Source organism: Hypanus sabinus, chromosome 1 (genome assembly GCF_030144855.1).
Source record: "Hypanus sabinus isolate sHypSab1 chromosome 1, sHypSab1.hap1, whole genome shotgun sequence".
Taxonomy (NCBI): Eukaryota; Metazoa; Chordata; class Chondrichthyes; order Myliobatiformes; family Dasyatidae; genus Hypanus; species Hypanus sabinus.
In genome coordinates this window covers 179,123,148-179,148,691 of record NC_082706.1, presented here as the reverse complement: position 1 = coordinate 179,148,691, position 25,544 = coordinate 179,123,148, and the positions used below count along the sequence as shown (strand labels likewise).

Below are 25,544 nucleotides of genomic sequence, written 5' to 3'. Positions count from 1 at the left end.
AGATGAGGGGAAACTTCTCCACTCATGAGAGCGTAGAATGAGCAGCCAGCACAAGTGGTGCACCCGAGCTCGAGTTCAATGTTTAAGAGCAGTTTGGACAGGTACAGGACAGTAGGGATATGGAGGGCTATGGTTCTGATGCAGGTCAATGGAAGCAGGCAAATTAGATGCTTCAGCATGGACTAGTTGGGTGAAGGACCTGTTTCTGTGCTATACATTTCTGTGACACTGTGAGAGATTCATAGCACAGAAACAGAGCCTTCAACCCACCAGGTCCACAGCAACCATACACCACCCAATTACACTATTCCAAAATTAATCCCATTTTATTTTCTCCCACATTCTCTTCATCCCACCAGTTTCCACCACTCACCGACATGCTAAGGGCAATTTACAGTGGTCAACCCACACAACGTTGAGATATAGCAGGAAGCCAGAGTACCTAAAAGAACATCCATGTGGTCACAGGGAGAATGTACAAACTCCACACAAAATGGTCAGGACTGAAACCGGATCTCTGCTGTTGAGAGACACCAGTTGTGCCCCTGCACCTATTGCTTTTCATGTAACGTTTGCATGCTGCATAGCTGAATGTTTTCAATCACTCAACCCAGTAGAAGCAATTGGGAAATTCGAGAAATTTATTATATCTTCCATGGGGCCCTGAAGAAGAACTGCAGGCACACATTGCCTTCAAGGTAAATCCCTCTATGAAGATTTTGTGAATGTTTGTCCATCCCAACATTTCGGGTAGAGCTTGAACAAAGGGCTCAAAATTTTTCATCTGACACTTCCACAGAAAGTGAAACATTGATCCTCTTTTCATTTACAATAGAAAAATAATTGAATTCTACATGTGGCTCAACTAATGCATCAACATTGATTTGAGTGACTTACAATCAATGTATTTCCTTTTGGTAAACAATGATTCCAATTTATCCTGTCACAGTCTTCTCTAATTCTGCTCAGTTGTTCTAGGTAGATTTTATTTTATAGCTCCAACAGAAAGTAATATCGCCACAATATTTTCATTATATGTCATCTCTTGTGTAATGATACTAATTTCATTGTTAAACTAAAAAAGTAGCAACCTCATTAGTAATAACTATTACATGGCTATCCTTCATAGCTCTGCTTGCTTTTTGCATTAAACTGCACATGCATTTTAGCTTCATAGTTTAAGGAACTCTCATTTTGGGCAGACAGGGTCAAATAGTAGGGAAAAAATGACTTTTTGACCTATCTCATCAATACCCACCATCAAATCCCCATGAAGAACTCTAGGATTCTAAAAAAGTGGGATGCCATTCATAATGATAATTCAGACGTTACACTTTATCAAAAAAAAATCAATACCCACTGTCAAGTTTTTCCTGTAGAAAATAGCTTGAACTATAACTAACAACAAAACCAATTATTATTTATAATTGGATCAATTATCTCAATACCTCTTCACAATATGTATAAATGAACAATCCTAAATGGCTTGTATCTAAATTCAGGGTAATATAAGACAAATTATATGTTCATTCAGAAAACATTCATTTTCACTAGACCCTGCTTAAAGCTGAAACCACATAATGCATTACACACTGTGATATGCTCATTATATTTAACTACTAAAATATTCATAATAATATCACAGAAAAAATATTTTGTTGCTATTAATATACTATGTGAAATAGCTTTTTTTTTCCAGATAGTCATCCTCTTCTTCCTTTCAAATAAATTTCATTATTTCTTTCCAACCTTTGTTTCTATTATTCTGCCCAAGCACAAACAGCCCAGGAGAGCAGGTATTTTGAAAACTAGTTGAGATAAATGTCTCTTCTAATCATCAAGGGGACTTGGTCTTTACTTCCTTCCCCAAAATGATGAAGGTGAGATCACAAAATCAATGATATGATAGTCCATTGGAGCTAAAGTCACTGAAATGCATCCTGTGCCTGACAAGTGAACTTGCATCAGGGGTTTTAACTCTGATGAAATGTAGTCAAGTCAAGCCAAGTCACTTTTTATTGTCATTTCGACCATAACTGCTGGTACAGTGCACAGTAAAAACGAGACATTTTTCAGGACCATGGTGCTACATGAAACAGTACAAAAACTACACTGAACTACGTAAAAAAAAAACACAGAAAAAAAACTACACTAGACTACAGACTTACGCAGGACTGCATAAAGTGCACAAAACAGTGCAGGCATTACAATAAATAATAAGCAAGACAATAGGCACAGTAGAGGGCAGCAAGTTGGTGTCAGTCCAGGCTCTGGGTATTGAGGAGTCTGATGTCTTGGGGGAAGAAACTGTTACATAGTCTCGTCGTAAGAGCCCGAATGCCTTGGTGCCTTTTCTCAGACGGCAGGAGGCAGAAGAGTTGGTATGAGGGGTGCGTGGGGTCCTTCATAATGCTGTTTGCTTTGCAGATGCAGCATGTAGTGTAGATGTCTGTAATGGCAGGAAGAGAGACCCCGATGATCTTCTCAGCTGACCTCACTATTCGCTGCAGGGTCTTGCGATCCGAGATGGTGCAATTTCCAAACCAGGCAGTGATGCAGCTGCTCAGGATGCTCTCAATACAACCTCTGTAGAATGTGATCAGAATGGGGGGGGGGGGTGGTGGTGGGAGATGGACTTTCCTCATCCTTCGCAGAAAGCAGAGACGCTGCTGGGCTTTCTTTGCTATGGAGCTGCTGTTGAGGGACCAGGTGAGATTCTCCATCAGGTGAACACCAACACCAAGAAATTTGGTGCACGTAACAATCTGTACCGAGGAGCCGTTGATGTTTAGCAGAGAGTGGTTGCTCTGTGCCCTCCTGAAGTCAACAGCCATCTCTTTTGATCACATTCAGAGACAAGTTGTTGGCTCTGCACCAGTCTGTTAGTCGTTGTATCGCCTCTCTATATGTTGACTTGTCATTCCTGCTGATGAGACCCACCATGGTCGTGTCATCGGCGAACTTGATGATATGGCTCGGGTTGTGTGTTGCAGCACAGTCGTGGGTCAGCAGAGTGAACAGCATACTCCAAAATTAACTTCTAACTTCAGAAATCACTCAACTCTGGACATTGATTCAAAAACAGAATTGTTAGCAATTTTCATAATTGTTTGAAGACCTAATTCAAATGTTCTTTATGCCACCAACACTGGAAAAAGTATCATTACTTGTACTCAGACATGACAATGAAAACTCTACAACACACTCTACAATCTCACTATCCGCTGCAGGGTCTTGCGATCCAAGATGGTGCAATTTCCAAACCAGGCAGTGATGCAGCTGCTCAGGATGCTCTCAATACAACCCCTGTAGAATGTGATGAGGATGGGGGGTGGGAGATGGACTTTCCTCAGCCTTCACAGAAAGCAGAGACGCTGCTGGGCTTTCTTTGCTACGGAGCTGGTGTTGAGGGACCAGGTGAGATCTCCTTTGTATGTCACTCGAATTAGCAATGACTACATCTGCTGTGCATTTATAAAATGAGTAAATTAAAACATCTACAGAAGTAAATAATAAGTGATTATTGAAGAAGTGAGATGGTTTATCCGTTAAACACATTGTTTTTAATGAAATAATCAATTGTGATCCCATTACATTTCTGACCTTATCAAACTCTGGTATTTTTATTCCTGGTGATTTCTTCTGCACTGCCATCCACCAGTGGTTTGACATAAGGGACAGATCTCACTGCCAGCAGCTTCAAATTGGGGTTTTGAGTGGATGTTTTTATTGAAATAAACAGTGTGGTAAAGATAATCAATATTTTCCACTACTATGCTAGGAATAATATATAATGCCAATTATATTGATTATCCTGACATCAGTAATTTGAAAAGATTTCTTAAGAGTTCGTACTGGACTGTATGTCAACTATATTCTTGAAGTAATTGTTGAAGCATTAAGCCATAAAAATATGGAAGAGAACCAATATTCCAAGTGCTTGATGTAAATAACAAACTCAATACTATTTTTAAACTAAGAAAACACAAAGGATCCAGTTTATCTGGCCCATTAAATAAAATCCAAATTACTGCAACACTGCAGCAGTGCATGCTGGGATAGCCAATCTGCTTGATTTTCCGACTTAAACAGGTTAATAAAACTGTGGATGCAGAATTTCAGGACACAAGTATAAAATTAACATCTCTCAGGAGATAAATGATCAGTAGTCAGAGTAAAATAAACTCTCAAAATCTAGTTGAAGCTCTGTTGATCAGACCCTTAGGGGAAAAAAAATCTGGAAATGGTTTAAAAAACGAAGGCATAAATAGAGACAGAGACGGAATGTGCCCTATGATGCTGGTACTTAGAAATAACAGGATATAGGATCAGATTATTACCTAAGGGTTCTAACATCATTCTGGGTATAATGGAGATACTTTTGCCCTATGTAAAAGTCGAATTATTTTCCATCCGGCTGTATCTACCTGCTCTAAGTTTAACATACACAGCCACATAGCAGCTGACTGTAATTAACATTTAGAACTGTTAAGAAAACTTAAACATAATTAATGCAATAAACCATAATCACTTGTCCAGTACCTGATGGACAATGGATAGTTTGTTAGTCAACAATGACATGTGCTTCTTAAATTTCAAGATGCAGAATTGTCATCTCTGAGAGAAAAATGGTGTATCTTAAAGGAAAGCATGTGAAATGGAGAAGGGGAGCAAAAGTAAAAAGCATGAGTGCTTTTGATATCCCTCTCTACAATAGTATCAGATTAATTTGAACCTGCAGTTCTGTGCTCCATTCAAGGATCATGTAAACATATTTTCACACCTTCTTTCCACTTATGCATAGCTATAGAAATAAAGTAAATTTCAGTATGCAGACTGGAAGATTAATTGCCAACTACAAATTGTCTCTAGTGTGTGGGTGAGTGACAGAATCTTGGTGAAGCTGACAGGAATGTGGGGAGAATACAAAATGGGAATAATTTAGGCTTAGTGTAAATGGGTGGTTGAGGGTCCCCTTGGACTCAGTGGGTCAAAAAGCCAATTCCATGTTGTATCTCTCTCTGAGTCTATGAGTATTTAACACCTGTGAACCACAATAAATGCAAATTCAATTCATAAGTATTTTATATCCAGCAATCTTGTAGGACAAAAATAGGGTAATGGCACTTAAAAAGGATTAAGTTTACATTGCTATGCTAATTACTAATAAGAAATACTCACTGCGTGAGAGGTTTTCCAAGGCTTTGCCCAGCTTCTTGCTTTCCTGAAGGATGTGATTCAGTTCATCAAAGTTGTGGCTTTCCGGTTTTCTTTGCCAGTCCCAAGCAGCATGTTCCATTGACCTTGGTACTGCAAGTATTAAGGAAACTGTGAGATAAAGTCAGCAGTTTACCCTCACTGGTTTTCCCTCACAGTTATCATACTTTCTCATTAATAGAGGAACCTGGCATGACATTATTGGAATAGTTAATTAATCAGAATAATGCAAGATCACTAACAACAATTCCGCATAGCAAGATGGATTTTCAACTTAATATTACCTAGTTGTACACAGTTGCGCAAAACTTGTAAATACTTGTGCCAGGAACATTGTCTAAAAGTTAAACTAGTATTTGATTTATAAGGTTATGTGCATTGCTTTTCTGCATGCATTTATTCTTTTCATTTGAAATACCACCCTGTGGAATTTCATGTATTATAAAATTTACTGGTGTGTCACGACCTAGTTTTCAAACATCAACTACATAATTCTATTTTTGAGCTTGAACAACAAGATACATTTGGATCCCCCATCAGTATCATCAGCAGAACTGTCTGTAATTTTAAGCTAATTCTACCTTCAAATCATTATGGAATACTGCGAGTAAAGAACTTCCCTTAAAAAAGAACTCAGAAGACAGTTCTATTTTTCAATAAGAACCAAATTGCTGGAAGGTGTCAGCCAGTCGAATAGCATCTGTGGAAGAGAAATCAGTCAATTTTTCAGGTTAGCTACATAGACATGTCCCTCTTTCCATAGATGCTGCTTAACTGACTGATTCCCTCCAGCATTCCTGTTCTTTCCCCTCCTAATTTCAGTATATGTAGCTTTATTTGTTTTCTGTTTTTCCAGTACTGAACATAACTGTCATAATCACAAAATATAGGGCATTTACGTGAAATAAATTTGATAACAACAGCAACTCACTACTAACCACTGTAACCTTGGAAATTAACTACACAGAGAAGCAATTAAATGAAAACTTGCTTACAGGATTTTGATTCTGGTGATGGTGATATGTTGGACATTACAAGGTCACTTTTTGACTTTTTTGGCTTTTTAGCATTTGTAAGCCATGGTTTTTCGTAACCTCTACAATCTCGCTGCAACCCTTTTTTACCTGAAAAAGAACATTAAATTAGCAAGAAGAAACAGAAAACCAGCTAAATTAACAGTTCTTATTAAATAAGAAATCTTTTAATGTTCACATAATACCCAAATAATTTTCAAAGTAGCTCACAGACCTGACAGGATCCCCAAACTGTGGGAAATTGCATTTCTGTCACAATAAAATTTCTTTCTTTAATTGTGTAATTTTAAAAAGCATTTGATTTTCCCTTTTGAGGTAACCATCCATTTGTCATGCTAAAATTGACCTAACCCTGACCAATTTACAAAGTTCAAAAGCTATTAAGTATGCAATGTGGATTTCTATTAGAATTCTCGCTCCATGAGCGAGTCTGTCAGTTGCCAGCTTCAGAAATTCACTGTTTCTTTGAACGCTTCCCTTAAGTGACAGATAAGGACTCAAAGCATTTAAAAACAGAAACATAATGAAGATTATAAAGCTTTCCCAAAAAATGGTACACCATATTTCAGTCCCATGTTCTACATACACTTAGTTATTCAAAAACAGCCTTATTATCTACGTGATCTGCACCTTCTCTGTAACTGTAACCCTATCTTCTGCATTTTGTTACTGCTTTTCCCTTTTACTTATGTTTTTTTTCTATAATAGCATGCAACAGAAAGATTTTCTCTATATCTCAGTACATGTAAGAATAGTAAGTCAAAAACGAAGAAAGGATCTAGTGCTTTCCTGGCATATATGGAGAGAAAAAAACCCTTCTTGGGCTTCTAGTCAAGTACAGGTATCAATTTCAACTGACGGTGGCAGAGTTTGTCATCAAAACTTTGGTTAAAATTGATATCTGTACCTGGCTGGAAGCCCGAGAGAAGTTTACTCGTCAATAATAAATCAGTTACCAATCAGTAATCAGCCCTGAAGAACGGTCTCAGCCTGAAACATCGATTGTTTGTTCATTTGCCTGACCTGCTGAGTTCCCCAACATTTATGTGTGTTGCTTCGGCTTTCCAGCATCTGTAGAATTTCTTGTGCTTATCAGTTATCAGGTGCAGCCTTAATGGTCAGACAATTCATTCAGTATACCAGCTCCATGCAGCTGTTGGTAGGTCAGAAGATGGAACCATTGGGATTTCTGAGTGAGTTTCTATCCTGATAGATCGTGCAAAGCGACCGGAATAAATAATTGTCTCTATCTCCCATTAGAACTTTACACAAGCAGTAAAAGAATGCACAGGCCATTCAAGAGCAACCATCTCAAGTTACTGGCCTGTACAAACAATACTTGTACAAAGCCAAGAAAATCTGCAGATGATGGAAGTCCAAGTAACACACACGCAAGAGTAAACAGTCAATGTTTCAGGCCAAGACCCTTCATCAGGACTCAACGGTACTTGTTAGTCTGGAATTTCACAATATTTCACATAATTTGACAAAATATCCCCAGTGTTATAAAGTATTCTCTTGATAAACCTGACAGGTTTTGCAGTTGCAGAAAGAAAACTATTCAGTACTATTCTAGCAGTTAATGTTTGAAGAATGTACAGAAAACTGTTCCTGTCATTACCAGTTTCAGCCCAGAGCGCAGCAGAGCCTGAAAATGTTCTTTGGAGCTGGCTGGGACTTCCTTGTTTATTTTGCAGGTGGCTTATTAAAAATGGAATTGGCTTGTCGGGTGTCTCTGTTATTAGTTTTGTCATCATTTCCTAAGCAATAAAAACAGAAACAGTATTAGAAATCCTGTCTTATTACAGGTTTATCTGTACATTTCTACTCTGCGAAATACAAATGTTTGCTCTTCTATAAAACCCAGCAGCATTTTCATCCAGGAAGCTTCACAAGGTTGCTGCAATGGCTTCATGGATGAAGAGACATAGATCACGTTATTCCACTATGGAATCTATTCATTCTTACGGACAGAACAGCTGAAAATCCACTTCAGATTAGACAGAGCCAAACAAAAGGAACATCAGAATCACTAATTTTCAGTTTTAGAATTTTGTTAAAATGAACAGAATCAGGCCAGTCATTGAGTTAATTCTGTGTTGCTAGGAAGCACACTGCCTGTGTTTTCATGTCATTTCTGCCCCAATGTCCACTGAAAGGCTTAGCCACTCACACAGAAGTGAACCTTCAAAAGAAGTTTTATTGATCTATGACCATGAGTCCCACTCATGGGTTTTTATTTATTTTTTACTTGTACTCAGCTGCCTTTAATCCCCAATTCTCCCGATCCAGCAACATTCCCACTTTCACCTCAAACATCCTGACCCAAACCTCCATCATCCTGCCAGAAAACTCCACACAGCCCGATTCCACCCACACTTCTCTCTCAACTGTACTCATAATCCAGTAATGGAAGGAAAACTAATTTTCACATTCAGTACTGATTCTATTGCATTATAGCAATTGGGAGAAGGTTGGGGAGTGAGGGTGGGGGAGGAGAATACAGGCAAAACAAATCTATGCATCATTTGTTTAACAGATCTCCAGAGATACAAAAGAACTTTTAGGCCCATAAATTTATACGCACCTTGATTAGAAAGCCCAAGGCAATTTCTGGGATAGTTGTCAAGTAAAACTTCATACCAATTTATAATTAGAGATGATAGGATCAAAAGATTAGTCATAAACTAGATTTTATGAAATGCCTGAACAGATAAATAGAGAGTTCAATCACAAACTCCAATACTCGGACACGGGTGCCCTGGGGTTAGCTGCCAGATGCAATGAAGTGGAATTTACACCAAAGTCTCATGAGTCCTCCAGATCCAGACACGAAGGAACGAAATTCAAGATCACAGTGCTTTGGTTCCTTACGGACAGAATGTACAAAACCATCACTTGAAATGCATATTTCTCAGAGGGCTTCAGGGCTACACCAGGTACAGGGCTGTACAACAATAACAATGATTACTTTCAAGGATGACAGTATCAATGAGCAACATTGAAAATGGGATATTTTATTGTACATCACATGATGCATGCTCTTTAGATGTGGAATTAGGAGGGGTTAAGGGGAGGGGGAAGGGTAGATAATTTTTTTCTTCTTTCTGTAATCATTTGAAAACTCAATAAAAAAATTTTTTTCAAAAGATGTGGAATTAGGATTTTATTATTTTAACATGGCTTTTTTTGAAAAGCAAATTTTGCACGGTTCAACAGCTCATGTCATGTCATGTTCAACTATCACCTCACGGTTCCCCAATTACTGGTGCTTAATTTGCTACTGGAATTCTCACAATGCAAAAAAAAAAACTACTTCTGCAATGTTAACCCATTCTATTTTTGAGAGAATTTTCAGAATGGTGACCAGGTAAATTACAGAATCAGAATATGTTGTGAAATTTGTTAAATTAGTGGCAGCAGTACAATGCAATACATGATAATATAGAAAAAACTGAATTACAGTAAGTGTGTATGTATATATATATATAAAATGGTTAAATTAAATATTAAGTGCTAAAATAGAAATAAAAAAAGTAGTGAGGTAGTGTTCAATGGTCATTTAGGAATTGGATGTCAGAAGGGAAGAAGCTGTTCCTGAATTGTTGAGTGTGTGCCCTCAGGCTTCTGTACCTCCTACCTGATGGTAGAGCATGCCCTGGGTGGTGGGGGTCCTTAATGATGGACGCCACCTTTTTGAGTCAATGCTCCTTGAAGATGTCTTCATTACTATGGAGGCTGGTGCCCATGACGGAGTCAACTAATTTTACACTCTATTCAATTCTGTGCAGTAGCACTGCCCCCCACTCCCTACATCCCCATTCCAGAAGATGATTCAATTGTACAGAGAAAATATAAGGGACATCACAATGAAGGAGTGAAACATCCTCAGTTATATATGGCTGTGCACGACCTGCAAAAGAGGCTCTGCGACTTTAATTTTAACTTTTTTTTTTACCTGCAATAAACAGCTCATGGACAATGATTTAAGAAGGAAAATGCCATAAAAATGTTGAAGAAAAAAATTACGAAATAAAATACCAGAAAGAACTATCTTTCATATATTTTCAAAGTAGAACCCATGGTGGAACTTAATGGTTAATGATTATTAAAATAATGAAGGTCTCAGAGAAACTAAGAGTTACCTATTGGGTGGGACAAATTACCAAAGGAAACTCCCTAAAATACCTCACGAAGAGATTTAATCATGGAGCTCACCTGCAAATTCTTTACTGGAAAGAACTTGAGAAGACAGCAAAATGCAAATATGGCCGAACACACATAAATCGCACAAACATAGATCATCAGCAATTGAGACATGGTTGTTTAAGATTACCAACTTTAGCAGGAGTGAACCCTTCTGGAAAATGTCAGCTGGATGTTTCTATTGAAATCAAGGATCTACAACAGCAATGCACACTTACAATTTGATATTCATAAACATTAACAAATATTCAAAACAATTAAAATTAATATATGTTTTAAATTATTTATTTATGGGATATGGGCATTGCCAGCTATGCCAGCATTTATTGCCCATCCCTAGATGCCATTGAGAAGGTGGTGATGAGCTGCCTTCTTGAACGGCTACAGTCCTTGAGGTGTAGGTGCATCCAAGTGCTGATAGGGAGGGAATTCCATGATTATGACCCAGCAACAATGAAGGAACAGTAATATGTTTCCAAGTCAGGATGGTGAGTGACTTAGAGTGGGATTTCCAAGTGGTGGTGTTCCCAGGTATCTGCTGTTCTCGCCCTTCTAGATGGTAGTGGTCATGGACTGGAAGGTGCTACCTTACGAACTTCGGTGCTTTAATCAATAGGTTTTACAATGATTGGTGATCCATGTTGTCCTATTCCATTGTGCCTAGTCTGTGCAAACAACTTACAAATATAGCAATGGCTCCAAAAAAACTGAAAAGACACTTAACTACAAATCACAGCCATATGATACATAAAAGTGCTGATTATTTTAAGCAGCTACTGGAATCTCAAAACAGAGTAAAGCTTTTGTTAGTAATGTCACAGTCAGAAAAAGGAAGTTATTCAGTAGCAGAAAAAGAGAAATCACACAGTTGTTGAGAACCAGCATGTAAAATTATAGTGGGTAAAATACTAGGACAAGATGCAGTATGACAAATTGAAAAGATTTTACTCTCAAGCAGTATGATAAGTCAAAGTATTGATAACATGTCACATGATGCTGAAGATGATTTGTGTGATAAACTGAAAAACAACAGCTTCTCAATCTAGGTTGATGAGTCAACAGATTTCACCAATAAATGTCATGTTGTAAACATTTGTAAGATTTGTAAATGACAGTGAAATTCAAGAAAGCATTTTTTGTTGCAAAGATCTGCCTGAAACAAGCAAAGGGCAAGATATATTTATTATTTTGTCTTCATATCTGAAAATAAAAGGTTTGTCTTGGAGAAGCTGTGTTGGCATTGGTACAGACCGTTCCCCATCAATGGTTGCCTCCATGAGAGGTTTAGTTACACTTGTAAAAAAAAGCATATCCTGACGTCGTCACAACACATTGCTTTCTTCACAGAGAGGCGCTGATGTCAAAAGCCCTTGGAGATGAAATTAAAAATGTTCTGAATGATGCTACAAAAATAGTTAACTTTGTTAAACTAACACCAGTTCACTCGAGAATGTTTAAAGAACAGTGTGAAAACTTGGACAAAGAGCTCACCAATTGCCTGCTACATACAGAAATCCAATGGCTTAGCAGAGAAAGAGTTCTCAACACAGTGTTTGAGCTGAAAGATGAATTGCAGGAGTACTTTAAGGAAAATAGTAGGCCAGATTTTGCTGAGTGCTTTGAAGATGAAGAAAGGCTGCTGAAACTAGCCTACTTGTCAGACAATTTTCATCATATGAACTAGTTGAACAAGTCTTTGCAAGGCCCCGGAGAAAATGCTTTCGCCTCAGGTGACAAGATTCTTGAATTTAAAACTAAACTTAATCTTTGGAAAATTCACGTTGCAAAAGGAAATCTTGAAATGTTTCCACTGCTGCATGGGCTTGAGAGTGAGGAAGGATATCAGAGTCTTATTGAAACCACCTGGAAGAAATGCAGAACAAAATTGAACAGTATCTTTCCACCCTTTCAACACAAGTGTATGACTGGGTGAGGGACCCTTTCTCTGAACCTTCTGCTCAGCCTGAGAACTTGACTTTGAGCAAAGAGCTGCAGTCTGATTGTGCACTCAAGATAAGATTTACTGACCTGCCCCTGGACAAGTTCTGAATTTCTGTGAAAGAAGAGTATCCTGCTACTCATAGGAAAACAATGAACATTTTGCTGCAGTTTTCAACTTCTTACATGTGTGAGCAAGTTTTTTCTTGTTTAACATGCTTCAAGAGCAAGGATAGAAATCATCTCAATTCAGTTGAAAGTGAAATTCGTGATTGCTTACCTCAAGTTTGACCCAAAATTGAGTATTTATGCAGCAAATAAACAAGCACAGGTTTCACATGCTGGGCCTATATTTGTGCCTTATCATGTCACTAGTAAGAATTTTTTTCCAAAATCTTGTATAATGAATTGAAAATACACATGGACTAAGATGTTAACTGTCCTGTGCTATCATCAGTGGGGTCATCAGTTGATCTGCCACCTGTCTTCAGGAGTTTCGGCCCGCTTATGATCAAGACTCCCTCACGGTGGTGGGCCAGCAGTGCTAAAGCACTACCTCCCACTGAAGAGCTTAACAACTTGGCATCTGCCTCTATCTTGTGCCTTAGGCTATATTTTTATTCATTTTGCTTTGGCTTATGACTTTTAGTAACCACTATTCAACAACATCAATACATTTTCATGTTGTAAATAGCATTAATTAAAATCAATTTACAACCTTTATTTAAATTAAATCTACTGAGCCTACCTTTAGAAAAATTAAATCCCATTTTGGCTTAAACCAGTTATTTAACAGAAATTAATTAAGTTTGCCTTATGACTTTTTTAGATTTATGAAAGGGATAGAAAGATATTAATTTCAAGAAAGGTAAGCTAAACTATGCGGTTTTTTTCCAAGAAAGGTTGGCTAAAAATCTATTCTCTACTCAAAAGAGTCTTGACAATTATATTTTTGATTATTATATCTACACTTTAATGGTCACACTAACAAACTGTAAGCTTGAGATATAGTAAATTTTATGCAGGGCCTCCCTGAGACCTGAAGATTACTTCAAGGGTCCCTCCAGGGCAAAAATGTTGAGAAAGGCTACTCTAGGGTTTATAGAGAGTCATGGAAAACACAGAAATTATCCAGTGAGAGGCAGTTCTGAGGCTGGAAACATCTCATTAATGAGAGAGGTCAGAGGAGAATGGCCACACTGGCTCAAGATGACAGGGAGGTGATAGTAACTCAAGTAACCACACTGTTGCAGAAGAGCATTTCTGAACACACAACACATTGAATCTTGAAGTGGATGAGCTACAGCCGCAGAAGACCACGAACATACCTCTACCATATTTATTGCAATTGTGATTCTGAGGCTGAAAGAGATACTTGAAAAGCAAGGTTGTAAAGTTGACAAAGCTTGGAATCATATTAGCCATGATCTTTTTTGATACTGGATTAAGAATGAGTGTGTGAGGATGAAGGTAAGTGTGAGTGCGTGTATTGTAGGTGAATACGTGACATCAGTAAACAATAGTTGATCAACAATCAACACATAAGCCATCTACTCTGTTGATTTGACCTTATTACACTAACTCGATAGCCATATCATTAATGAACAAGAGAAAAATCTGCAGGTGTTGGAAATCTAAGCAACTCATACATAATGCTGGAGTAACTCGGCAAGACAGGCAGCAGTCCTAATGAAGGATCTCAGCCCGCAATCGATTGTATACTCTTTTCCATAGATGCTGCCTGACCTGCTGGGTTTCTCCAGCATTTTACGAGTGTTACAACCATATCATTAAGTTATTTCTCATCTTTGAGACACACCACCAATCCTGGTATTTGTGCATTGTGAGGTATATACCACCGACTGTGAGGTTACATCATTTGTAACAGATTTACACAGCGGTAATGCTCTCAGAAAGAAAGGTATCTATTTGGTTTCTACTGTGGCCCTTTCAGAACATTCCAACACCAAATCCTCCGTTGATACCCCTGCCCCCCCCCCCCCTTACCCCATCCCTATCTATAATTTTAGTCTGGTTCTCTTTCTCTCTCTTTTTCCCCCCTCACTATAATCTCCCCCCAGCCCTACCTTTCTTTCTCTTTTATTTCCCATAATTCTTGACCCTCCCCCTAGCCCATTTCCCTTCAGCCTGTCACTTCTCAGCTCTCTACTTCATCCCTCCCCTCACTTCTTATCCCCCCCCCCCCCAACCATCCCATGTTACTTCACTCTTAATGAAGAGTTTCGGCCCGAAACATCATCACTACCTCCTCCCATAGATGCTGTCTGGCCTGCTGAGTTCTGCCAGCATTTTGTGTTTTTATTTATTTCCAGCATCTGTAGATTCACTCGTGTTACCAAACCCAGAAATGCCTTTACCCGACAGGGTTCGACCATGAGCTACTCTACAAAGCCATCTCATAGGCATTCGATAAATTCTCTTGGGATCTAGCACCAACCTGATTTTCCCAATCACCCTGCATATTGAAGTCCCTCATGACTATTGTAACACGGCTCTTCTTATATGCATTTTCTATTTCCCATTATAATTTATATTCCACATCCTGGTCACTGATCAGAAGCTGGTATGTAACTCCCGTCAGGGTTTTTACACCCTGACCATTTCTTAACTCTACCCACAAGGATTCTACATCTTCTGATCCACGTCACCTATTACTAAGGATTTGATTTCATTTTTTTTATCAACAGAACCACCCTATGCCCACCTATCAGTCTTTTCAATAGGATGTGTACCTTTGGATATTTAGGTCCCAGAAGTGAACTTTTTTCAGCCATAGCTCTGAGACAACCACAATGTCGTACCCATTAACTTCTAATTGTGCTATAAGCTCAACTATTTTGCATTCAAATATAACACCAGTCCTATATTAATCAACACTCTTATTGACGTAATAGTAATGTTACTACCCTGCAATTCAGATCTACATTTCTATTGCCCTGAATGCAACACATTTACATATCTATCTTCACCAATTCAATATTTGAAGACAATCCAACTGCGAAAATGCATCATCAATATTTGACATTTTGATAAATTTGTTATTTTTATGGATTATGTTTCCTTGCCACCATGCACGGAAAGGAGCATTTTAAAGTGTGTGTTTTCTACTAAAGCTGTCACACAATGTGACTGAATACAGCATTGATTGATTTATTCTGCTATATCAAATCTCCAATCAATGTAGTTTTCATACGGATAAAGTGTCCTGTACAATATGTTGGCATTGAACATTACCATTTTCAATCTCTATTTAGTTTGATTAGATCAACATGCACTTGCACACTGTGTGTGTGTGTGTGTGTGTGTGTGTGTGTGTGTGTGTGTGTGTGTGTGTGTGTGTTTAATAGAAAAATCCAGAAGACTGCGTCATTTTTTCTATACCTAGGCACTCCTGAAAAGAGGCTTCTTTATAGGATATATATGAACACCATTTATTAAAACTCGTAACACGTTGTAAATGACGAAGGAGAGAGGAAAAATAAGACCCAAGAAATCCTCAGACAATAAAAGAAATAGAGTATGAAACAGTCTTGGTAATCCAAAGCTATTCACTGAATCTCCAGCCTGCAGGCTACAAACAATTTAATTTCTCATGAAGACCGGTTTCTCTCTCTCACTTACCATCCACTGCAGCGAGAGAACTGTCTGGAGGGACTGTCACTTAGAAGGGATGCTAATGGGTTAATTTGTTTGAGTCTTTTACTGGGCTTTAGGGTTGGTCATCTCAGCACTGGTGATTTTCCGTTTTGTTTCGCACAGTAATGCTTCAGAAATATAAGTCTTTCTGTAGCTCTGGAAATTGACATCAAAACTGTTTGAAAATTAGATTAAAAATTGTATTTTTTGCTATATTTTAGGCAGATTATAGAAAAACTACTGCAATGCAGTAGGTGGTGTGAACATCAGTTACCGTTTTCGGTCTTTTTATAACATTAACTTTCAATGACTTGATTTTGCTGGAATAGATCTGCATAACATATTCAGTTGCTTTTCTTGAGAACAAATCACTCATACACACCATTAGACAGTTCCTGATAATTCTTCCTTAAAAGAAGGCGCCATCTTCGGTACACAAATTTTTCAGACAATTTGCTGAACTAATTATCAGCAGAGTGGTGCATAAACTGGATTTTCATATGAGAATACTGAAAGGAGTCTCAATGTTTCCTTTATAAACGCTTTTGGATGTTTGAGAGAATGATCAGAGAACAACATTAAGTACTTCTTTTCAGGAAGCAAAGAGGACTCAGCAGCAAAACCTGGCCTTGACAAATATACTGGTTTAACAGAAATTCACATCTGAAGCCACTTCCTTGTCCAGCACAGTCATAAAGCAAAAAGTTAGCAAAATGTTCAGCGAAGAATGACAATTGGTACTGAATCAAATCAGCAAATAGGAAGGAAATTGAAAATCTGGCTGAGTGATGCCACAACAACAACCTCTCACTCAACGTCAGCAAGACCAAGGAGTTGATTATTGACTTCAGGGCAAGGAAACCAGAAATCCATGAAACAGTTCTCATCAGGGGACCAGAGGTGGAGAGGGTCAGAAGCTTTAAATTCCCCAGTGTTATTATTTTGAACGAGCTGTCCTGGGCCCAGGCTGAAAGTGCAATTTTGGAAAAAACACAGCAGAGCTTCTACTTCTTTAAAAGTTTGCAAAGATTCAGTCTGACATCAAAAACATCGATGAATTTCTATAGATGTGTGGTAGAGAGTACTGTATATAGCCTGACTACATCACAGCCTGGAATGGTAACACCAACGCCCTTGAACAGAAGATCCTACAAAAAGTAATGGATACAGCCTAGTTCATCACAGGTAGAACCCTGCCAACCACTGTGCACATCTACATGGAGCACTCTCCCAAGAAAGCAGCATTCACCAAAAAGGAACCCCACCACCCAGGCCACGCTCGCTTCTCACTGCTGCCATCAGGAAGAAGGTACAGAAGCCTCAGGACCCTCACCACCAGGTTCAGGAACAGTTATTACCCCTCAACCATCGGGCTCTTGAAGCAGTGGGGATAACTTCACTCGCTCCATCACTGAACTATTCCCATACCCTATGGAATCACTTTTAAGGTCTCTTCTTCTCATGTTCTCAATATTTATTGCTTATCTATTTATTATTATTTTGCTTTTTCTCCTTTTACATTGCAGTTTGCTGTTGTTAGCACATTGGTTGTTTGTCCTGTTGGGTGTGGTCTTCCACTGATCCTATTTTTTTTTTGGATCTACTGAGCATGCCTGCAAGAAAACAAATCTCAGCGCGGTATATGGTAATATAAATGTACTTTGATAATAAATATTCCTTGAACTTTGAAGTGCCCTTAAGGCATACCAACTCAAGTCTCTACCATTGTTAGCCTTTTATTGGCCACCTCTGGTTACAGTACCAGGGGAAACAAAGTTAAGTGTTAATCAAGGAAAATGTCTGACAAAGAAAGAGATCATTTGGCCCATCGTGCATCTGCCAGTTCAAAAGAAGCTATGTAATCTAACCTCATTTTCCAGCACTTGATCTATAGCTTTGTAGATCACAGCTCTGAAAATACAAATCTCAAATGACTAAAAACAAAATCTGCAGATGCTGGAGAATTGAAATAAAAACAGAATATGGTGGAATCACTCAGAAGTTAGCCAGCATTGGTTGCAAGAGATTTCCATAGATGGCTCTTCACTTGCAAAGTGTTTCCAGCATTTTCTCTTTTTGTTCCACACATCCAAGTACTGCTTAACTGTGGTGAGGATTACTGCATTTATCACAGCTACAAGCAGAGTGTCAGATACCATCACCATCAGCCCATCCTGGTCCAACCATATAAACCACATTTGATTCTTGCTTCCCATGCCTTATTAGTTGATTAAGGTCTTTCAAGTCAATTAAATGAAGTGAATGTATTGATGTGCGAATAAAAGCTGGAAGTAAAATTAATTATTCATATACATTAATACAAATGACAATTAATGGAAAATACTTCACTCACCTATTGTAAATTATGAAAATTCAAGCACCAAGAATTCTGAAATATTGATGAATCATGCCCATTGTATTAAGTTTTAATTTATTGACCATTGAATGGAAAAGCCTGAGAAAAGTAGATATAGCCCAGTCCATCACAGGTAAAGCCCTCCCCACCACTGAGCACATCTCCATGGAGTGCTGTTGCAGTAAAGCAGCATCCATCATCAAGGACCCAACCATGCAGGACATGCTCTCTTCTCACTGCTGTCATCAGGAACCAGGTTCAGGAACAGTTAGTATTCCTCAATCAACAGGCTCTTGAATCAAAGGGGATCACTTCACTCAGCTTCACTTGTCCCATCACTGAACTTTTCCCATAACCTAAGAACTGAGTTTCAAGGACTTTTCATCTCATGTTCTTGGTATTTATTGGTTATTTATTATTAATTATTATTATTTCTTTTTTCTTTCATTTTGTATTTGCAGTCTGTTTACCTTTTGCACATTGTTTGTCCATATTGTTGCATGCAGTCTTTCATTGATTCTATTGTGTTTCTTGTAATGGCTGTGATTGCCCACAAGGAAATGAATCTCAATATTGTTATGTACTTTGGTAATACATTTACTTTGAACTTTGAACTAACAGTTCCTTCAAGTACCTGATTCTATAACTTAATGTCAATTGAACTACTCAACAAAAATCTATTAAAACCAAATTTTTATTTCTGACTAGTAAGATGACTCAACACTTCACACCGTTATCCCTACAGACATGATCAAAAAGCTCCGGAACCTGAGCCTCTGGACCTCCCTCTGCAACTGGATCCTCAGCTTCCTAACCAGAAGACCACAATTTGTGTGGATTGGAAATAACATCCCACTTCGCTGACAATTAACACTGGTGCTCCACAGGGGTGTGTGCTTAGCCCACTACTCTACTCTCTATACCCATGAGGTATACAGGCTAGTTGAGTGGTGTCGCAGCAACAACCTTGCACTCAACTTCAGCAAGGTGTTGAGAATAGTTGTGGTGGAGGTGTTGCCACCTATCCATACTGATTGTGGTCTGATGCTCAGGAAGTCCTAGGTCAAGGAACTTGGAAATATGTTTGCTTTTAATTATGGTATTGAAGATTGAGCTGTTGTTACCAAGTAGTGATAAGACAGATGTGTCTTTGCTATCCAGATGCTCCAGAGATGAGTGTAGGGTTAGAGAGGTGGCATCATCATTGACCTGCTTTGGTGGTAAGTGAATTGCAGTCAATATAAACTATTTCTTCTGAAATTTAAATGGATGCTCAAAAAATTTACATCAAAAATTGCCCCTTATGAGGACATAGATCCAGATGCATAAAACTACCTTTTAAAACATGAAAGTAACATTGATAGAATCTTTCTGATGCCACAGATAGGAGAAAACACAATGCCAATTAACTCATGATATCGAATTCAAGAAGTTCCACCATTGGAAGTGAATTTAAATTCATTGTTGGCTTCAGCAAGTGAGTTGTCAACGGAATGCAATCAAGTTGGAACTCAGTGTGTTCTATAGCCAACCAGGGTTACTTCCAAAAATCTAAGCGCCTTTTCCTTCTAGGGTGTATCTAGCAATCCCACAGTGTTGTTTTTAAACAGATGAGAAATAGTAATATTATTGGTGGCCCATGAAGAAATCAGTTAATTCAGTTTCTATTCTTCCAAATAAGCATACAGTCTGATCAATTGTGCTGTACTGAATTAAAGAATAATGTATGTAGAGGCTTCAGTCTTCCAGAGGCACCAAGAGAGATATATCCTGGAGCCACCCCCTAAGGCTAAGCAAACATTAAATTGCCTGCTGCAAGAAAGGTCAATGTAATTTTTTGCTTCTGGCACATTCCAACCTGACAAAGAAATACAGTTGATCAGTTATAATCCAGTCGCTCTAACTTCCACAAAAAAAAATTTTGGGAAATTGAAGAGAGTATAAGATTTGCAAAATATAAGCCATAATGCTGTCAAATGTTGCTTGACACACTCATCATCACAGCACTGTACAATTCAATAATCGCGAAGAACTTCACTGGCAGTTCTAATGAAGGGACTTGTACCATAACCATATAACCATACAACAATCACAGCACGGAAACAGGCCATCTCGGCCCTCCTAGTCCGTGCCGAACTCTTAATCTCACCTAGTCCCACCTACCCGCACTCAGCCCATAACCCTCCACTCCTTTCCTGTCCATATACCTATCCAATTTTACCTTAAATGACACAACTGAACTGGCCTCTACTACTTCTACAGGAAGCTCATTCCACACAGCTATCACTCTCTGAGTAAAGAAATACCCCCTCGTGTTTCCCTTAAACTTTTGCCCCCTAATTCTCAAATCATGTCATCTCGTTTGAATCTCCCCTACTCTCAATGGAAACAGCCTATTCACGTCAACTCTATCTATCCCTCTCAAAATTTTAAATACCTCGATCAAATCCCCCCTCAACCTTCTATGCTCCAATGAATAGAGACCTAACTTGTTCAACCTTTCTCTGTAACTTAAGTGCTGAAACCCAGGTAACATCCTAGTAAATCGTCTCTGCACTCTCTCTAATTTATTGATATCTTTCCTATAATTCGGTGACCAGAACTGTACACAATATTCCAAATTTGGCCTTACCAATGCCTTGTACAATTTTAACATTACATCCCAACTTCTGTACTCAAGGCTCTGATTTATAAAGGCCAGCGTTCCAAAAGCCTTCTTCACCACCCTATCTACATGAGACTCCACCATCAGGGAACTATGCACTGTTATTCCTAGATCTCTCTGTTCCACTGCATTCCTCAATGCCCTACCATTTACCTTGTATGTTCTATTTGGATTATTCCTGCCAAAATGTAGAACCTCACACTTCTCAGCATTAAACTCCATCTGCCAAAGTTCAGCCCATTCTTCTAACTGGCATAAATCTTCCTCCAAGCTTTGAAAATCCACCTCATTATCCACAACACCTCCTACCTTAGTATCATCGGCATACTTACTAATCCAATTTACCACCCCATCATCCAGATCATTTATCTATATTACAAACAACATTGGGCCCAAAACAGATCCCTGAGGCACCCCGCTAGTCACCAGCCTCCATCCCGATAAACAATTATCCACCACTACTCTCTGGCATCTCCCATCTAGCCACTGTTGAATCCATTTTATTACTCCAGCATTAATACCTAACGACTGAACCTTCTTAACTAACCTTCCATGTGGAACTTTGTCAAAGGCTTTGCTGAAGTCCATATAGACTACATCCACTGCCTTACCCTGGTCAACATTCCTCGTAACTTCTTCAAAAAATTCAATAAGGTTTGTCAAACATGACCTTCCACGCACAAATCCATGCTGGCTACTCCTAATCAGATCCCGTCTATCCAGATAATTACAAATACTATCTCTAAGAATACCTTCCATTAATTTACCCACCACTGATGTCAAACTGACAGGTCTATAATTGCTAGGCTTACTTCTAGAACCCTTTTTAAACAATGGAACCACATGAGCAATACGCCAATCCTCCGGCACAATCCCCGTTTCTAATGACATCTGAAAAATCTCTGTCAGAGCTCCTGCTATCTCTACACAAACTTCCCTCAAGTTCCTGGGGAATATCCTGTCAGGACCCGGAGATTTATCCACTTTTAAATTTCTTAAAAGCGCCAGTACTTCCACCTCTTTAATTGTCATAGGTTCCATAACTTCCTTACTTGTTTCCCACACCTTACACAATTCAATATCCTTCTCCTTAGTGAATACCGAAGAGAAGAAATCGTTCAAAATCTCTCCCATCTCCCTTGGCTCCACACATAGCTGACCACCCTGATTCTCTAAGGGACCAATTTTATCCCTCACTATCCTCTTGCTTTTAATATAACTATAGAAACCTTTCGAATTTACTTTCACCTTATTTGCCAAACCAACCTCGTATCTTCTTTTAGCTTTTCTAATCTCTTTCTTAAGATTTCTTTTACATTCTTTATATTCCTCGAGCAATTCCTTTACTCCATGCTGCCTATATCTATTGTAGACATCCCTCTTTTTCCGAACCAAGTTTCTAATATCCCTTGAAAACCATGGTGCTTTCAAACCTTTAATCTTTCCTTTCAACCTAACAGGAACATAAAGATTCTGTACCCTCATAATTTCACCCTTAAATGACCTCCATTTCTCTATTACATCCTTCCCATAAAACAACTTGACCCAATCCACTCTCACTAAATCCCTTCGTATCTCCTCAAAGTTAGCCTTTCTCCAATCAAAAATCTCAACTCTAGGTCCAGTCCTGTCCTTCTCCATAATTATATTGAAGCTAATGCTATTGTGATCACTGGACCCGAAGTGCTCCCCAACACATACATCTGTCAGCTGACCTATCGCATTCCCTAACAGGAGATCCAACACTGCCCCATCTCTAGTCGGTACTTCTATGTATTGTTGCAAAAAACTATCCTGCACACATTTCACAAACTCTAAACCATCCAGCCCTTTTACAGAATGAGCTTCCCAATCTACGTGTGGAAAATTAAAATCTCCCACAATCACCACCTTGTGTTTACTACAAATATCTGCTATCTCATTACACATTTGCTTTTCCAACTCACGCTCCCCATTAGGTGGCCTATAATACACTCCTATCAGTGTTACCACACCTTTCCCATTCCTCAATTCCACCCAAATAGCCTCCCTAGAGGAGCTCACTAATCTATCCTTCCAAAGCACCGCCATAAGATTTTCTCGGACAAGCAATGCAACACCTCATCCTCTGGCCCCTCCTACTCTATCACACCTGAAGCAACTAAATCCAGGAATATTTAGTTGCCAATCACACCCTTCCTGCAACCATGTTTCACTAACAGCTATGACATCATAATTCCAGGTATCAATCCACGCTTTAAGCTCATCCATCTTTCTTACAATGCTCCGAGCATTAAAATAGATACATTGAAGATACTCTCCACCTCCTCCTCTCTTTTCATCCCTAACAATGCATTCAAATTTGTTATCCTTTTCTTTCTTCTCCCCTACATTTTCGGGCTGAGCACATCCCTTCTCTATCACCTGCCTTTCCTCCCTCACACACTGTCTACTTACTTGCTCTACTGGTGAACTAACCTCCTCTCCCATAGTTTCCTCAAATTGATTCCCGCCCCCCCCCATCTTACTAGTTTAAAGTCTGCCCTATAGCCCTAGCAAACCTCCCCCCTAGGATATTGGTCCCCCCAGGATTCAAGTGTAACCCGTCCTTCTTGAAAAGGTCACGCCTGCCCCAGAAGAGGTCCCAATGATCCAGAAACTTGAATCCCTGCCCCCGCTCCAATTCCTCAGCCACGCATACATCCTCCACCTATTTCCATTCCTACTCTCACTGTCGCGTGGCACAGGCAGTAATCCCGAGATTACTACCTTTGCGGTCCTTCTTCTTAACTGTCTTCCTAACTCCCTATACTCTCATTTCAGGACCTCTTCCCCTTTCCTACCTATGTCATTGGTACCTACTTGTACCACGACCTCTGGCTCCTCACCTTCCCACTTCAGGATATCTTGGACACGATCAGAAACGTCCCGAACCCTGGCACCAGGGAGGCAAACTACCATCCGGGACTCCCGATCACCTCCACAGAACCGCCTGTCTGAACCCCTGATTATCGAGTCCCCTATTACTATGGTCCTCTTTCTTCTATCCCTACCCTTCTGAGCTACAGGGTCGTCCTCTGTGCCGGAGGCCCGGCCACTGTCACTTCCTCCAGGTAGGCTGTCCCCCAAACGTGAGTACTTATTGTCAAGGGGTACAGCCACTGGGGTACTCTCTAGTACCTGCCTCTTCCCCTTCCTGATCGTGACCCACCTATCTGCCTCCCATGGCCCCAGAGTGACTACCTGCCTGTAACTCCTCTCTATCACCTCCACACTCTCCCTGACCAGGCAAAGGTCATCGAGCTGCAGCTCCAGTTCCCTAACTCGGTCCCTCAGGAGCTGCAGTTCAGCGCACCTGGCGCAGATGTGGACGCCTGGGAGGCTCGGAACTCCAGGATCTCCCACATCCGACACCGAGAACAACAAGCTGCCCTCACACTCATACTTCCCGAATAACTGAAAATAACAAGGAGAACTAAAAGATAAGCCTACTGTGCCCTCTTCAGCCTAAGCCCTCTGAGCCCAAGCCCCCTACACTCTGCTCCCGGCTCACTCCGCTGCCCGCTGCTTAAGGCTGTGTCCTTTTTATATCTTCCCTCCTTCCCAGGCCTCCTTCACGCACCTGCGCAGTCCCGCCTCTCAGAACTCTGATCTGAGAAGCAATTTGAAAATGGCCGCCGCCGCACTTCCTCTCAAAGCCTCGCTGTCTTCTTCCATAAACATCATCTAATTTTACTTTTGACTTAAGCCACCTGACCTGCTGAATGTTTCTAGTATTTTCAACTTCTATTTCATCAGCAGTGTTTGTGACCATCTAAGCAAGATTATATGACAACAGTAGTTTATGTTGTAACTGGTAATGCAGAAATGTCTATCCAAGGTACAGCTCATGAAATTATTCAGTTAATTCAAACCTTCAGTTGCAGTAATCCAATCCCACCGAGCTCCTCCCGATTTTCTATACATCTGATGATGAAAATTGATCTCTTACATTCTAACCACCCATTATTTGCTGTGCTAAGATAAGTGACTTTATTCCCAGCATTCATTCTGGGAGATGGCTTCTATGCCATTACCCCAATAGCAATGTGATTTAGAAACTATGGAAATTGCAGCAAAATTTAATCACAAGGTTTCTACAACATTGTTCAAAGGAAAAGAAAATCTCATTAACTTTTTAAAAAAACCTTTTTCAAATTGCAATACACCTAATGGGTCATAAATGAGCAAAGGACGATTAGTAAGCCAAGTTTAGGTTTATTTATTGAGATACAGCATGTAACAGGCCTTTCCAGCCCTTCAAGCTGTGCCCATCCAGCCAACCCTGATTTAAACCAAGTCTAATCACAGGACTATTTGCAACGACCAATTAACCTACCTTTGCACTGTGGGAGAAAACCGAAGCACCCAGAGGGAACCCACACAGACACAGGGAGAATGTACAGTTACTTAGAGACAGCGGCAGGAACTGAACTGAACCCAAGTCACCCGT

The 25,544-nt window shown here is 39.5% G+C and overlaps 1 protein-coding gene across 7 annotated transcripts in view; it reads right to left on the bottom strand.

The window, feature by feature from the left end:
- c1h8orf34 (chromosome 1 C8orf34 homolog) overlaps positions 1-25,544 on the bottom strand; it is a 319,455-nt gene that overhangs the window by 251,951 nt on the left and 41,960 nt on the right. For 6 of the 7 annotated variants that reach the window (XM_059982462.1, XM_059982473.1, XM_059982489.1 and 3 more), the window contains exons 2-4: positions 7,873-8,011; positions 6,213-6,341; positions 5,182-5,310 (exon numbers count right to left, since the gene is read on the bottom strand). In XM_059982462.1, the coding sequence (XP_059838445.1) occupies positions 5,182-5,310; positions 6,213-6,341; positions 7,873-8,011 (397 nt within the window). Of the gene's footprint in view, positions 1-5,181; positions 5,311-6,212; positions 6,342-7,872; positions 8,012-8,838; positions 8,933-25,544 lie in introns of those variants that run through there. The other variant, XM_059982479.1, reaches the window with a different exon arrangement.